The sequence below is a fragment of the Babylonia areolata genome, chromosome 20 (assembly GCF_041734735.1).
Source record: "Babylonia areolata isolate BAREFJ2019XMU chromosome 20, ASM4173473v1, whole genome shotgun sequence".
Taxonomy (NCBI): domain Eukaryota; kingdom Metazoa; phylum Mollusca; class Gastropoda; order Neogastropoda; family Buccinidae; genus Babylonia; species Babylonia areolata.
Genome location: NC_134895.1, coordinates 30,938,511 through 30,952,953, shown reverse-complemented (window position 1 = coordinate 30,952,953; position 14,443 = coordinate 30,938,511). Strand labels below are relative to the sequence as shown.

Here is a 14,443-nt window from a genome sequence, read left to right as displayed (position 1 = left end):
CATCATCACCCTGTATAAAAACAAGGGAGAAAAGTCGGACTGCTCCAACTACAGGGGGATAACTCTGCTCTCCATCGCAGGCAAGATCCTCGCCAGAGTCCTCCTAAATCGGCTGGTGCCTACTATCGCCGAAGAACATCTCCCAGAGAGTCAGTGTGGCTTTAGAGCCAACAGAGGCACCACTGACATGGTCTTCGTTCTCAGACAGCTACAAGAAAAATGTCGGGAACAGAACAAAGGACTGTATGCGACATTCGTCGATCTCACGAAAGCTTTCGACACCGTGAGCAGAAAAGGTCTGTGGGAGATCATGAAACGTCTAGGATGCCCCCCAAAATTCCTCAGCATGGTCATCCAACTACATGAGGAACAGCGTGGACAGGTCAGACACAGCAACGACCTTTCGGAGCCCTTCCCAATTGGAAATGGAGTGAAACAAGGTTGTGTCCTCGCGCCGACCCTCTTCACGATCTTCTTCAGCATGATGCTCCAACAGGCCACTGAAGATCTTGGCGACGACGACGGTATCTTCATCAGATACCGCACTGATGGCAGCCTATTCAACCTGAGGCGGCTACAGGCCCACACCAAGACACTGGAGCAACTCATCAGAGAGCTTCTGTTTGCCGACGATGCTGCCCTCGTCGCCCATACAGAAGCGGCCCTGCAGCGTATAACGTCCTGCTTTGCAGAGGCTGCGCAGCTCTTCGGCCTAGAAGTCAGTCTGAAAAAGACGGAAGTTCTCCACCAGCCTGCCCCACAGGAAGAATTCCACGCTCCTCACATCAACATCGGTGAGACAGAGCTGAAGTCGGTCCACCAGTTCAGCTACCTAGGCTGCACCATCTCGTCTGACGCCAAGATCGACAAGGAGATCGACAACAGACTTGCAAAGGCAAACAGCGCATTCGGCAGGCTGTACAAGAGAGTGTGGAACAACAAACACCTGAAGAAAGACACAAAGATCAGCGTGTACAGAGCTGTTGTACTGCCCACCCTGTTGTATGGCTCCGAAACCTGGGTCACCTACCGGCACCACATACGACTGCTTGATCGCTTCCACCAGCGCTGCCTTCGCACCATCCTCAGCATCCACTGGAGTGACTACATCACAAATGTCGAGGTCCTGGAGCAGGCAAAGACTATCAGCATCGAGGCAGTGCTGCTAAAGACCCAGCTACGTTGGGCAGGGCACGTGTCCAGGATGGAGGACCACCGCCTGCCCAAGATCGCGCTGTATGGCGAACTGTCCACTGGCCACCGTGACAGAGGAGCACCCAAGAAGAGATACAAAGACTCCTTGAAGAAAGCTCTCGGTGCCTGTCACATTGACCATTGCCAGTGGTCCGCAGTAGCCGCTGATCGAGAGACCTGGCGACGCACCATCCACCAAGCTGTCTCCTCCTTCGAAAACAACCGCAGGGCCAGCCTTGAGGACAAACGCAGAAGGAGGAAGAACCACGACGCTGCAGCCGCGAACCCAGACCAGACTTTCCCTTGCAACCGCTGCGGCCGACTCTGCTTTTCCCGCATTGGCCTTGTCAGCCATGAGCGTGCCTGCATCAGACGTGGACAACGCCCTTCCTAGATCTTCGTTAGCGAAGCCAGGCCATGAAAAAACAGTTGAAACGTGGTTTGGATCATTCTCCTTTTTGACTCACTTGTGTAAACAAAGTGAGTCTATGTTTTAACCCGGTGTTCGGTTGTCTCTGTGTGTGTGTGTGTGTGTGTGGTAAACTTTAACATTGACATTTTCTCTGCAAATACTTTGTCAGTTGACACCAAATTAGGCATAAAATTAGGAAAAATTCAGTTCTTTCCAGTCATCTTGTTTTAAACAATATTGCACCTCTGGGATGGGCACCAAAAAAAATAAAGCCTAATTATATGCAAACTGCATTTACTGTTATATTTACATTTTTTTGTATTCTCTAAACTTGGCACTTTGATCTGATATTCTGACCCAACAACAAGAGCAGTCATTATCATCATTTTTTGTTCAAACAGGAACTTCTTTTGCTAAGCATGGAAGTTTTATTTATTTTGCAAACGTTTTGGTGCAGATAGTAAAAAAGGGAAATTACTCTGTAATTAATGCTAGGGGACTTAATTTGCTTTAAACTGATCTTTCTCATCTTAAACATTACATTCTGAAATTATACTCAATACATAAAAAGCTTGGGTTTTTTTTTAAAGTGAGTCTTGAAGGCCTTGTTTATGTTGAATTACCAGCAAAGGGAAACGCATCATCATGTATATACTTTGTTACATACCTGTAAAAACAATATTTGATTATGTTGCTGCTGTACTTGTATTGATAGTGAACTTAGAAAATATCGAAATCATCCAACATTACAAAGCCAAATGACCCGGAAATGTTCATTTGATTTATATTTTACACCACATTGCATTGACGTCATGGGAAAGAATTTATTTGCTATGAATTTAATGGTTTTTATTTTTGTTAAAAAAAATTTAAACACGGGCGGAAGAAAGAGAGAGGGGGGAGAGAGAGAGGGAGAAGAACAGAGACAGACAGAGAGCGAGGATGAGAGTGCCACGTTCATAGACAGAGACACAGACAAAAAGAAAGAAAGAAAAATAAGAAAAAGTAAGAATCCTAACTTCCTTGCGTTCAAAGTCTCCCTACCACAAAGAGCTGTACACTCCAACAGAGTTGTTTTGAGCGCCATTGAAAACGTCCTCCGGGCAACTAGCCTCTGCATCGCTTCGACTTTATCTCCCTTCAGCTGAAAATCTCCTTGACTGAAAAGCAGCACATCCACTCTGCAGCTGGCTCAAGCCACGTGGACCTGGAAACTGGTCAGGGTGTCAAATTTCAACTCGATCACTTGACATCTGCCGGTGTGTACAATGTTGCACAATAATCAGATCGAGAGACAGACATTCGGACAAAGAGATCCTAGTTTTCGCTACCTCCTGCATGTAAGGAGAGATGTAAAGACAAGCGGACACGTTCTGTTGATTATGGATACCATGACGTTTATGTCAAATGTAGATGACTGCAAATGTTGTTGTTTCAGTTTGTTTTAAACAGTGACCCATTCTATCCACTCATTAGCCAATTACGAGTTGCCAAGCTTTAATAAAGTCTTGTTTCTCACACAACTATTGGATTTGTCTGATTTCTCAGATTTTCTGGCTGATGACCTCGCCACTAAAACAAATAATGGACTGGCAGTTAACCAAGGCTTTACATAACTGCAAGTGTCTACAACGTGAGGCTTGCACTGTTCTGTCTTGTTATCGGGGTGGGGAGAGTTGGAGGGGGAACGGGGGCGGATGTGGTTAAGTGGGCTTTCAATCTATGTCCTTTGTTCGAATCCCGATTGCACATCCTTGGTTACGGATGAAGATTTTTTCCCGATCTCACAGGTCAACAGATGTCCTGACCTGCTAGTGTCTGAATCCCCTTCGTACGCATACAGATCAAATACGCGCATAGTATACCCTGTAACGCATGTCAGCGTTCGGTGGGGTGTGAAAACAAGAACATGCCCAGCATGCACACACACCCAAAAAATGGAGTATGGCTGACTACATGACAGCATCAAAACGGTCAAACACGTAAAAGCCTACTCGCACAGAAGTAGCAGTCCTCGAACGCAAGAAAAGAAGTTGATGAAGAGAGTGTGAAATTGATTCCTTTACAGACGAAAAGAGCAGACAGTCAGACGAGCTTGAGAACCCATTCATTCAGAAGAGTCTGTCGCAGTTCGAACGAATCCAAAATGCTCTCCTCCACCGTTGCCAGTTTAACGCAGATACTTACAGCTCACAGACTCGGAGAAAACGGCAATCGAAGAAAATGAGACATGGCTTATGGGGAAAAGAAATAATCAAAGCTGCCGCTTTGGGCTCAGAAGATTGATCGATGTGTCCGCAAGGATGGACGGAGAGAACATGGAAGAGTAAGTTGGAAGAATGCTCAGGGTTGAGGAATTTGAAGAAGCTGTGACGACCATTTCAAATCTTCTGCATGGTGAAGAGACAGTAGAATCTGTCACGCTCTTCTAATTTGGAGACAAGGCATGAAAAAAAAACAGATACAAAGAATGAACGAAAGATGCAAGACGCACGAATGATCATAATGGAAGACAGACCAGTTTAGTCGTTTCATGGAATGTTTGTTCAAGTTCCGTGAAATACACCCGTCAGCAACATAATCTTGCCAAATTTTCATGACAACACAAAGGTTCGGCTACAGAGAGAGAGAGAGAGAGAGAGAGAGAGAGAGTCGTTCAAACCACCGGAGGACATGCGAGCATAACATAAGGCCCTGAGCAAGGCCACCATAATGATTTCAAGGGGAAGTAAAGCCTGTCATGACACCGCGACACTCCGAGCAGCAGAGAAGTCAGAGAGAAAGGGCACCAGGCCGTGACCCAATTCACTCCAGCATTTTGCTTTTTGTCTGGAACCAGACTTCATTCGTACTGCTTGACCAACCTTGAACAGAAAAACAATTTCATTGCATGGAAATGCCTATTTTCAACTTGTTACTTTTTGAAATCATAAGTGGCATTGTGTTAATGAATGTGTGTATGCCACTTTTTTTAAATCATAAGTGGCACTGTGTTAATGAATGTGTGCGAATGCTAATTTTTGAAATCATGATAACTGGCATTGTGTTTATGAATGTGTGTGTATGCCACTTTTTGAAATCATGATAACTGGCATTGTGTTAATGAATGTGTGTGTTCCATGCCGTTAGTTGTTTGTGAAATTCCCCATCAGTGTCGGAAGCCATAACCAATACAAACTAAATTCGAAATGAGCGCCATTTTGTTTTCAATCAAAAGAAAACAACCACCAAGAATAGCAATTTATGCTCTTACGAAGCACACGGCTTCGAACAATTTGGTGTTTTAGAATGACGGGTTTTTTTCTGTCGAGCAGATAATGAAGAGGTGCAGATAAACACACACACACACACACACACACACACACACACACAGAGAGAGAGAGAGAGAGAGAGAGAGAGAGAGAGAGAGAGTGCAACTGTGGTTGTACCAGTTATACATTCATGAGGTGACGCAGTCAAGGATTGAATGAACTAGTGTTGGCATTTCCATAAGAAAAACCTCGCTGACAGCGATATACGTCTTTAAAAGAGCTACGACACCAGCCATTTCAGTCTAATTGTTCGGGAGAGCCGTTTGAACCGGATGGGAAACAGAACACCTGTCGCCCTCACAAATGTGGGGAAGGACCGTCTCACCCCGTTCGTTTCAAACAGTGCGTGTTGAACACCGAACGGATGACTCCTGGTACTGACAGGCACGACTGACACCTGGGCTGGGTTACCTGGGCGATCTTTGAAGTACTAAGTTTGCTAGCGTCAGTTACGTTCTTAAGTCTATGGACCCAGCGAAGAATTGAAAACGTTAACTCTAAGCAAACTTAGCGACCCGGGCAGGGGTACATGAGCGATCTTAGCAGCGCGTAGCGATAAGAAATTTCCTGTCTGTGCTAACTCCAAGAGGCTTTGGATGATTCTTAAAGCAAAGCAAACTTTGCAATGCTAAGATCGCTCGTGCCACCCAGCACTGGTGTGTTTCACAACTGGCCACAAAAGGCATGTCACGAGTTGTCCGAAACAGCTCTTGTACACAAACTTCCACTCAAAGAATAAAGAGAACCAGCAAGCTCTGGCCATTCACGCCGATGAAACTGAACCATGTCATGTTCTTTTGTCAGCGTCGTTCTTTATCACACTAATTCCGGCTACATGGTGAGGCAGTGTGTGCGAAACGCGGCGAGTCTGGACCGTGGGGTTCGAATCGTCCTTATCATGTCTGAGGATGAACTCGTTCGTATGACCGCTCCTTCTGATTTGGAAAGCACATTGATTGGCCAGGGACATTTCTTCTGTTGGTACGATTCCGATGTAAGAAATCATCCATCACAATCACAGGTTCAGTCTGTCTCTCTGTCACCTGGTTCTTGGTTGTCTGCCAACAACATTCACGGAACGTCTGTTTGGCTTTAACTCTCTCAGTACGGCCAGTCCTCTCTTCTCCTCTACACAGACCCCTCGGATGTCCAGTGAGTGTCTGAATGACCCAACCTTTAGCTTCCGTCGTCAGAATTGTGGTATTCTTTGTCAACACTCACTTCTTCAGTATAAGAGCCTTCCACTTGCAATATTTTGATGATGGTAATTGGGGCGAAACCGCTGTTAACGTCGTCTCTTTCGCCGTTCGTATGGAAAGAGTTAACTCCCTTACACGTGTTGGACTGATTTACATGATAATTGGGAATGTCCGCATGTGTAGCCTAAGTTTGGCTGTGTACATGTCTGTGCGTGAGTGCTTGCGCGCGTGTGTGCGTGCGTGCGTGCGTGTGTGTGTATGTGTGTGTGTGTGTGTGTGTGTGTGTGTGTGTGTGTGTGTTTCCTTTTCATACAAGCTAGAACCAGGTTTAACAAGGGACACCGTCCTGATGGCAAATGAAGCCGCGCCGTGTCGCCTATTACAGTATGTAACAGACGCTCTAATTGAACACAAGAACCACACCAAAGAGTTTACAGACTGCGTTGAAGGAAAGGAAAATCCCCAAAGTCCTCATCACACAACTCAATGGTCAGGCACGACACCAGGATGTTTGGTGAAATCTCGTACACCGAGACGTCACGTCACGTGCGGCGAGCTGTCATGGCGTCTGGACAATTCTGTGGACTGATCAATCCAATACACATCAAGTGACAGAAACGCCAGATTTAATCAGACAGAATCAAGATGAGTTCGGAGTCTGGAATTTCTCATTTCTCCTCCTCTTTAGAAAGTGGCAACCGAAAAAGTCATGTGGTTGATGGAACCAGACGACGGGCGCAATAGCCGAGTGGTTAAAGCGTTGGACTTTCAATCTAAGGGTCCCGGGTTCGAATTTCGGTGACGGCGCCTGGTGGGTAAAGGGTGGAGATTTTTCCGATTTCCAAGGTCAACATATGTGCAGACCTGCTAGTGCCTGAACCCCCTTGGTATGTATACGCAAGCAGAAAATCAAATACGCACGAGAAGATCCTGTAATCCATGACAACGTTCGGTGGGTTATGGGAACAAGAACATACCCAGCATACACCCCCCGAAAGCGGAGTATGGCTGTCTAAATGGCGGGGTAAAAGCGGTCATACACGTAAAAGCCCACTCGTGTACATACGAGTGAACGTGGAAGTTGCAGCCCACGAACGCAGAAGAAAAAAGAAGATGGAACCAGAGAATGTGGAGCGGTGGCCTGGTGGTAACGTGCATGATTAGGAAGCGAGTGTCCGCGGGTTCAAGTCCCATAGATATGTTTGCTCCCTCAGGCTCCTTCACCAGCACATCGAGTTGCAGTCTGGGTGCCAGTCTTTCGCATGATACGATAAACAGAGGTCCCGTGTGCAACATTCACTTAGCGAATCCAACAAAACCCTAACAGCAACAAAAGGGTTGGTGGTAAAACCAATACACTTGCAGAAAAAAATCGAAAAAAAGAAAACAAAAGCAAAAAACAAAAAAAACAAAAAAACAACAAAACGAGAGACAGCAGCCCAATTGTCATACAGAGATTTCTGTTGTAACAAAAAGGAACAGAAGACAATATCTTCATGCTGCACTGAGAGTTACGGAGTATGAGAGGGTCAGAGCAGTGGGGCAGAGAGACATTGCCCCGGAATGGAGAGAGAGATGCAGGAAAGAGAAACAGCCACAGAGGTCTGTGGACACCAAACAAACGAATTAATGAAACCTTCGTGAAGTTACCTGTATTGTCGAGCATCAAGCTTTCAAACTAAGAAAACAGCCATTCACAAAAACACATCCACACACAAAAAGAGACGAATAGAGAGAAAGACAGCACACACACACACACACACACACACACACACACACACACACACACACACACACAGAGAGAGAGAGAGAGAGAGAGAGAGAGAGGCACAACACACATACACACGCTCCACGCCCCCCCAGGAAGCACCCACCTCTCCAGACTGATGAGGATCAGGTTCAGCACGGCCGCCAGGGCGCACAGCATCTCCACGAAGCCGGACAGCTTGCAGAGGAAGGAGGACAGCCCCCAGTGGGTCAGGAAGTAGCCGACCAGCTCGTGAGGCACGCACACCGCCAGGAACAGCACGTCCGCTGTGGCCATGCTGAGGAGGCAGGGGAAGGTCACGCAGCGCCCGGGACGTCCGCAGCACAGGACGCTGATGACCAACACGTTGCCCGCGATGCCCAGGGCAAAGGTCAGCGCGTGCACGGCCACGAGAGGCAGGAAGTTGGGCTCGCGCACCCAGGGGAGGGCCAGGTGGTGCACGTCCCCCTCGTAGTGGAAGAACTCGGCGTGCGCCCCGTAGTCACTGGGGTCCAGCCAGCTGGGGAAGGGAGCCGTTGGGTAGTGGTTGTTGGGGAAGGAATTGGCGCTGTCGTCTGTGGCGTTGTTGAACTGATGGCGGTGATGGTGGTGGTGGTTGTCGTTGCTGCCGCTGTCCACAATGAGGTGGTTGTGGGTGGTGAGGGGAACGACAAGGTCTCCGCCATAGTGGTGGGAGGAGGAAGAGGAAGGGTGGAGAGGGTGACGGGTGATGGTGGACACGTTGTACTGAATGACAGAGGTGGCCATGGTTCAGGGTGGACAGTTATGTCAGATCTTGTTAAAGTGGCGATAGATCATTAGCGAGATGATCTGTATGATCAGTGTGTTGTTATTCCGGCTGTTTAGAGAAAAGTATCCGCAGCAGCAGAGGGATTTGTTCCTTTGATGCTTGCTTTTCTGTTTCTTTGTCACATTTAAGATTACTGTTTGTTTGGTTCACGTAGTTAATCGTTGAACTGTTGCTTCGCTTCTGTCAACTGATAATGTTTTCGGTTTGGCCGTTGTTCTCTGTCACATATAACTAACTACGTCACTGTTTTGCTTTTGTTCTTGGTGTCTCTCTAAGGTATTGACTTTTCTGCGCAGTTTGTTATTGTCGTCGTTTTCCTCTTTCTGCTTGCTGATCCGATGATGATAGTTGTCTAATTTATAGTGCTTTTTTGTTTGTTTTGTTTCTTGTTGGTGGTCTTTTTGTTTGTTTTTTTGTGTTTGTTTTTGTTGTGGTTTTTTTTTTGTTGTTGTTGTTGTTTGTTGTTGTTTTTTCGTGTTACACTTCTTTTTCCTATTTCCCAAAAGCTCCCAGCTCAATAACGATTATCATCATCATTAGTATGTTGTTGTTACTGCTGCTGTTGGTGCTGTTTGTTTTTTTGTTTTTGTTTTTTTGTTGTTGTTTTTTTTTGTTTGTTTGGGGGGGGTGTTTTTTTTGTGGCTGTTGCTGCTCTTCCCCTGTTCTTTCTAGTTTTCTTCCAGGTTTTGATTACGTTTTAGATATCGTTTCGTCTATTTTCTTTTTTCATTTCTCAGAGGAAAGGAAAAAAATAGACATATATGTAGTTCAAGGCAGTATAAGAACAACAGCGTCTTGTCTGACCTTTATGTGTTAACGTCTTCAATACCATCTGATTCTTCGTGAAATCGTCTTTCTTTCTTCGTTCCAGAGGTAACCAGATGAAGTCAGGAGAAATTATATGTTCCTTGCGTTTTCCGTCCAGGTCTGGTGTCGCAGCACAGCTACAGAAGCAGGCTTTTAACACGGGTTCCTGGTGATCTGCAATGAAATGGGAAAGGGGGAAAACAGGCTGTGTGAATAAATTGAACAGACGGAAATACGAATACACCTCGTGCAGTTTTATATATACACTAACAGCATATTTTTTGTTGATCTGAAATAAATGTTATGTATTAATTACATCTCTCTTCAATTACTGGACAGTTAGTTGGTGATAAGTGTCCAGACGTTGCGTCAGGCTGTAAATGAAACCAAAATGAAATCTGAGCATTATATGGGTCGAGATTCTTACACAAAAAGAAAGAAAGAAAGAAATTCTAACTGGTGAACCATGATCTATGTTAAAACCAAGTTTTTCATCAGATCTTTGAAGCTAAACAATAATGCATCACAGCAAGTTGTACAACGGCTCTTTTTTATTTTTCTCACTGAGGATGTTAAAATCCACCGATCAGCTGCTGCTGAATCAAGACAGAAGCGAGGTAAGACGGAAGGAAGAAAAAGGAAAACAAAGAAACCAACTTTGTAAGAAAAGAAAGACATACAAAAACACAGACAAATCCCAATTTCAGTATATTCCGGAGAAAAAAAAAATCCATTCTCTATGCAATTTCATGCTTCCTACCCCAAAGACGCATTTGTAACAATAATTTTCGGAACGTACTCAGACTAGGGTCAGGGTAGAGGAGGGGGGGTCGATATTTCGGGACAGACCGGGGACAATGGACAGCTATTTTCGTTCGCACCAGTGTGACCCCTGTTGGGATAAATGAGACACGCTGTCAAGAACATCCCTCGGGCAAAAACCTAACACGGTGAAGATTCTTTTTCTGCACACTACACGTGGATATGAACCATACATAATGCTTGTGAATAATAAGTCCTGTTATCGTTGGTTTGGTGGATTTGATGACAGAAGTACCTTGTGACATCAACAATGACAGTAAGAGAAACCAGGAGACAAGACCAAAGAATAACTAACAAACAAAATGATGTCGATTCATTTACATATCCAACACACATCAACGTCTACACACACTCTGTCTCTCCCTGTCTCTCACTCTCTCTCTCTCTCTTTTACAGATTAAACTAGAGGCAGATAACACAAAGTGACTGTCTGAAAATTGGTTATCTTTTTCTTTCTTTTTTTCTTTTTGTCAGTAGCACGATATGCACACCTGTCCGTGTCCGTGTATTGAACCAAAAATGGGAAGCACCCCCCCCCCCCCCCCCCACACACACACACACACACACTCCCAAAAAAATTATTTTAAATAAATAAATGAATAAATAAATATGCAATTGAATACCTGACAACGAAAGAAATTGAAACAAAGAAATGATAACATATGACGCCGTTGTCATATCCCATTCCCGAACCCAGAAACTCCCACTCACCTAACTGGAAACTGCAAACTGCTGAATGGATGTGGATGAGACGCGTCTCCCCTGTTATCCACCTCCCTCCCTTCTCCTAACCCAGGCAACTGTCACCCCCACCTCGCCCCTCCTTCCCTTCCCCAATATCACGGGGACAGGTGCAGCAGTGCACGTGCAGCACGTGGCAGCCAGTGACGAGTGACACGTTGTGAGTTGAACTCGCAACCAGCGCTCAACACGGAGATAATGACGTCACTGATGGCAAAAACAACAACAAAAATATATAATTATATGTATATATTTACATTGCCGGTTCTGGTTTAATCCAGTGTAACACCGCGTTGACGCACAAGAAGTGACATAACCATTCATTACAAACAAGCCTGATCACATTAATTTGGTCTGATCCACCTCATTACAAGAACTGGCTAACTATAGGAAAAACAAACGCTACATAATCATGACTGTACCGATGTCAGCTCTGCCAAATCCCCAGAACCCGAGACACATACGCCATTCCCTGTTCATCTGTTGCAGGTGTTGGTGGTGCGTCCAATTTCTCGATGCAGTCATCAGTCACGTAACTCCGACACACTGCCGGCATGTACACTGCAGTCAACGACTGCCCGGTGCACGTGCACATCGGTTGCCACGTGATTGATTCTGTCGTCCGGTGGAGCTAAATTCAATTTAATTCAATTCAAAATACTTTATTACTCATCGATAAATAAAACCGAAAAACGAATGAGCAACTGGCACACTCTTCCTTGATCACAACGTACATATGAACCATCATGTAAAAAGAAAACATTCTGGAAAGAAAACAAAAATTACATTTTAAGATAAAGTGAAACATTTCATTGATATAAAAGGAAAATATTCAGTAAGATAATTATAACATTTAAGACACAAATGAAATGAAGATAGACAGATAACCTATACACACTTCCCTTACAGCTATACAGACATCAATCATGATATGAAAAGAAAATTAAGACAAATTTAACTTTCAGACATGAAATCACAGTTGAATGGTCAAAACCGCTACCAAGCCTAAAAGCATGTAAAACCCCTTTCACGCCCCTCTGCGGCAAAACAATAACACTGAGCACGCGACACACACACGCGCGCGCGCGCGCGCACCCTCACACTTCTCCCCTCACCCCCTCCCCTCACTTCTTTCTTCAGACGCATGCATGCATACATATTGGGAAGAAAGACAACTGTTACCATAACAATAAACAAATCACAGGCAATGGAATAAAAACATTATTTGAGCGAATTATTTATCACAGCAACAGCAGAGGGGCAAACTATTTTTTGTACACATTCTTCTTTGCAAGAGGGATTTTACATCGTCTACCAGAAGGGAGTTTCTGAAAGACGGAGTTAAGTGGATGAGTGGAATCATTAAAAATTTGGAGCGTTTTTCTGCTAAGAGTGGATTGGTATGGGGTGTTCAGTTGTTACTGGGGCTTGGTTATGAAGGGAGAGCAGTCAATGAAGGCGGTGGTTGAACTAAAAGTGCGCGCTGGAAAACGGACCTTTCCGTCCGTCGCTGACCAAACGAACCATGTTTTTCAGGGACGCTTTATTACAGACGCTTTATTACACATCGCAAAAGTGGGCTTTGGATTCAAATAAAATTACATTCAGTTCCCCACCTTGCGTCAGTCAACACATAGTACACCTGGTGATACAACAAGAAACGTAAAGCCTCTTATCTGCTTGACAACAACGAATAAGTTTACTCATTTGACAGAAAACATCGTGGTGTTCTCACGCAGAAACTGACATATTACATACATACATACATACATAGGCTTCATACATACATACAGAGATACACATATATTTGCAAGTGTTAATTATACATACATACATACATACATACATATATACATACACACACACATACATACATACATACATACATACATGTACAAGGAATGTCCCAATCTAAAAGAAAAAAATACTGTATGTTGACAAACACAGACAGGAAGTGCGGGCTACTGCAGAGAACACGAAAACGAAATGTATCATTGAGATTTAGGCCAAAGCCCTAACTGAAGAGGACAGTCACATATCAATCATACAATCAGTTTCCCAGGCTATTGGAGAAAGAGAGAGAGATGGGGGCATCACATGTCGCCATGTCGTTTTGACCCAGACAGGTGACGAGAACATTGCTATATCCTTGGCTTTCTTGCACATCATCTCAAGCACCCATTCACACCTGGGTGAAGTGAGGAAAATCGAAGCAAAGCGCGTTTCCCAAGGACACAGCTCCATGCCTAAACGGACCATCGAACTCTGGTTACTACTGAACACTGGATCAGAAATCCAACATCTAACCGATGCTGCAATAGCGGATATATATGTAGCTGCCAAAAACAACTATAAAAATATAATAAGGTGCGCTTTTTTTCTTCTTTCTTTTTCCTCCTTTTTTTTGTTAATAGAATCGTGAATTCAGTTCACCGAAGTGAGTGACCAATCGAAGCTGCGTCGTTCCTGTATTCAGTGTTGACATTTACTTTGCCACAGACGATGCAATAAAATGAACTTCCTTATATCTCGTAAATTTCCGGTTCTGATATCAAGCCTTGTTCACCTTTTTTCAACATTGTTGACATTTGCCACGAAGTGGCCTTTACTTGAAGAAAGGAAGTTACAATAAAGAGTAGAGAAAGGGGAGGGGAGGGGGGAGGGTTGGGATGGGGGGTATATGGAAGTATTTCTTTGAGTCATGTAAGCGACTGTACAACCCTGAACAACTTGACCTGAAGGGCGAAAGCCAGTAGGTCGTTAAACTCAACTCTGCGTCCCTACAAGCAAGCAGTCTCAGTGGAAACATATATTTAAAAATGTTCATTTTCTTCCCGTGTCATAATTCTGTATACCAAAGCTATACATTTTGTCCTGGCCGTGAATAAAGCCAAGTGACACAGTTCATTACAAAATGCTCGCAGTTAAACTGGAAGTAAAAACACGATTCTAACGAAAGTCGTCGTTGTGTACAAGTTTGGTTAGCACGAGAAATAGAACCACACACACCCTGACGCTGCCATATCCCCCCCCCTCTCTCTCTCTCTCTCTCTCTCTCTCTCTCTCTCTCTCTATGGGCATCTAGCGCCTAACATGAAACAATATATATACAATAGTGCATAAGTTCATACCTCTGCACATGCATGAACAACACATATATTATGTGTATCTATATACACCAAGACAGTACTACAAATTCCAGATATGAACAATCACACACACACACACACGCACACACACACACACACACACACACACTTTTCTATGGGAATTTTTTAACGTTAGAATCCATTTTCAAAACACGTTAGTTTAGGAAAAACTGACCGATTTCCTCTTTTCATAAACATTTGTGTTGTTTTGTTAAATACTAGCAACATCTTTTGAGAATGCCTTTGAACA

General features: G+C 44.4%; 1 protein-coding gene across 1 annotated transcript in view; it reads right to left on the bottom strand.

The window, feature by feature from the left end:
* Positions 1–9,036, bottom strand: part of LOC143294583 (allatostatin-A receptor-like) — a 171,242-nt gene extending 162,206 nt beyond the window's left edge. Inside the window, exon 1 of the mRNA XM_076605958.1 lies at positions 7,991–9,036. Within this exon, the coding sequence (XP_076462073.1) occupies positions 7,991–8,631 (641 nt within the window). The 5' untranslated portion in view covers positions 8,632–9,036. The remainder of the gene's footprint in view (positions 1–7,990) is intronic.
* Between the last annotated feature and the right edge of the window lie 5,407 nt (positions 9,037–14,443).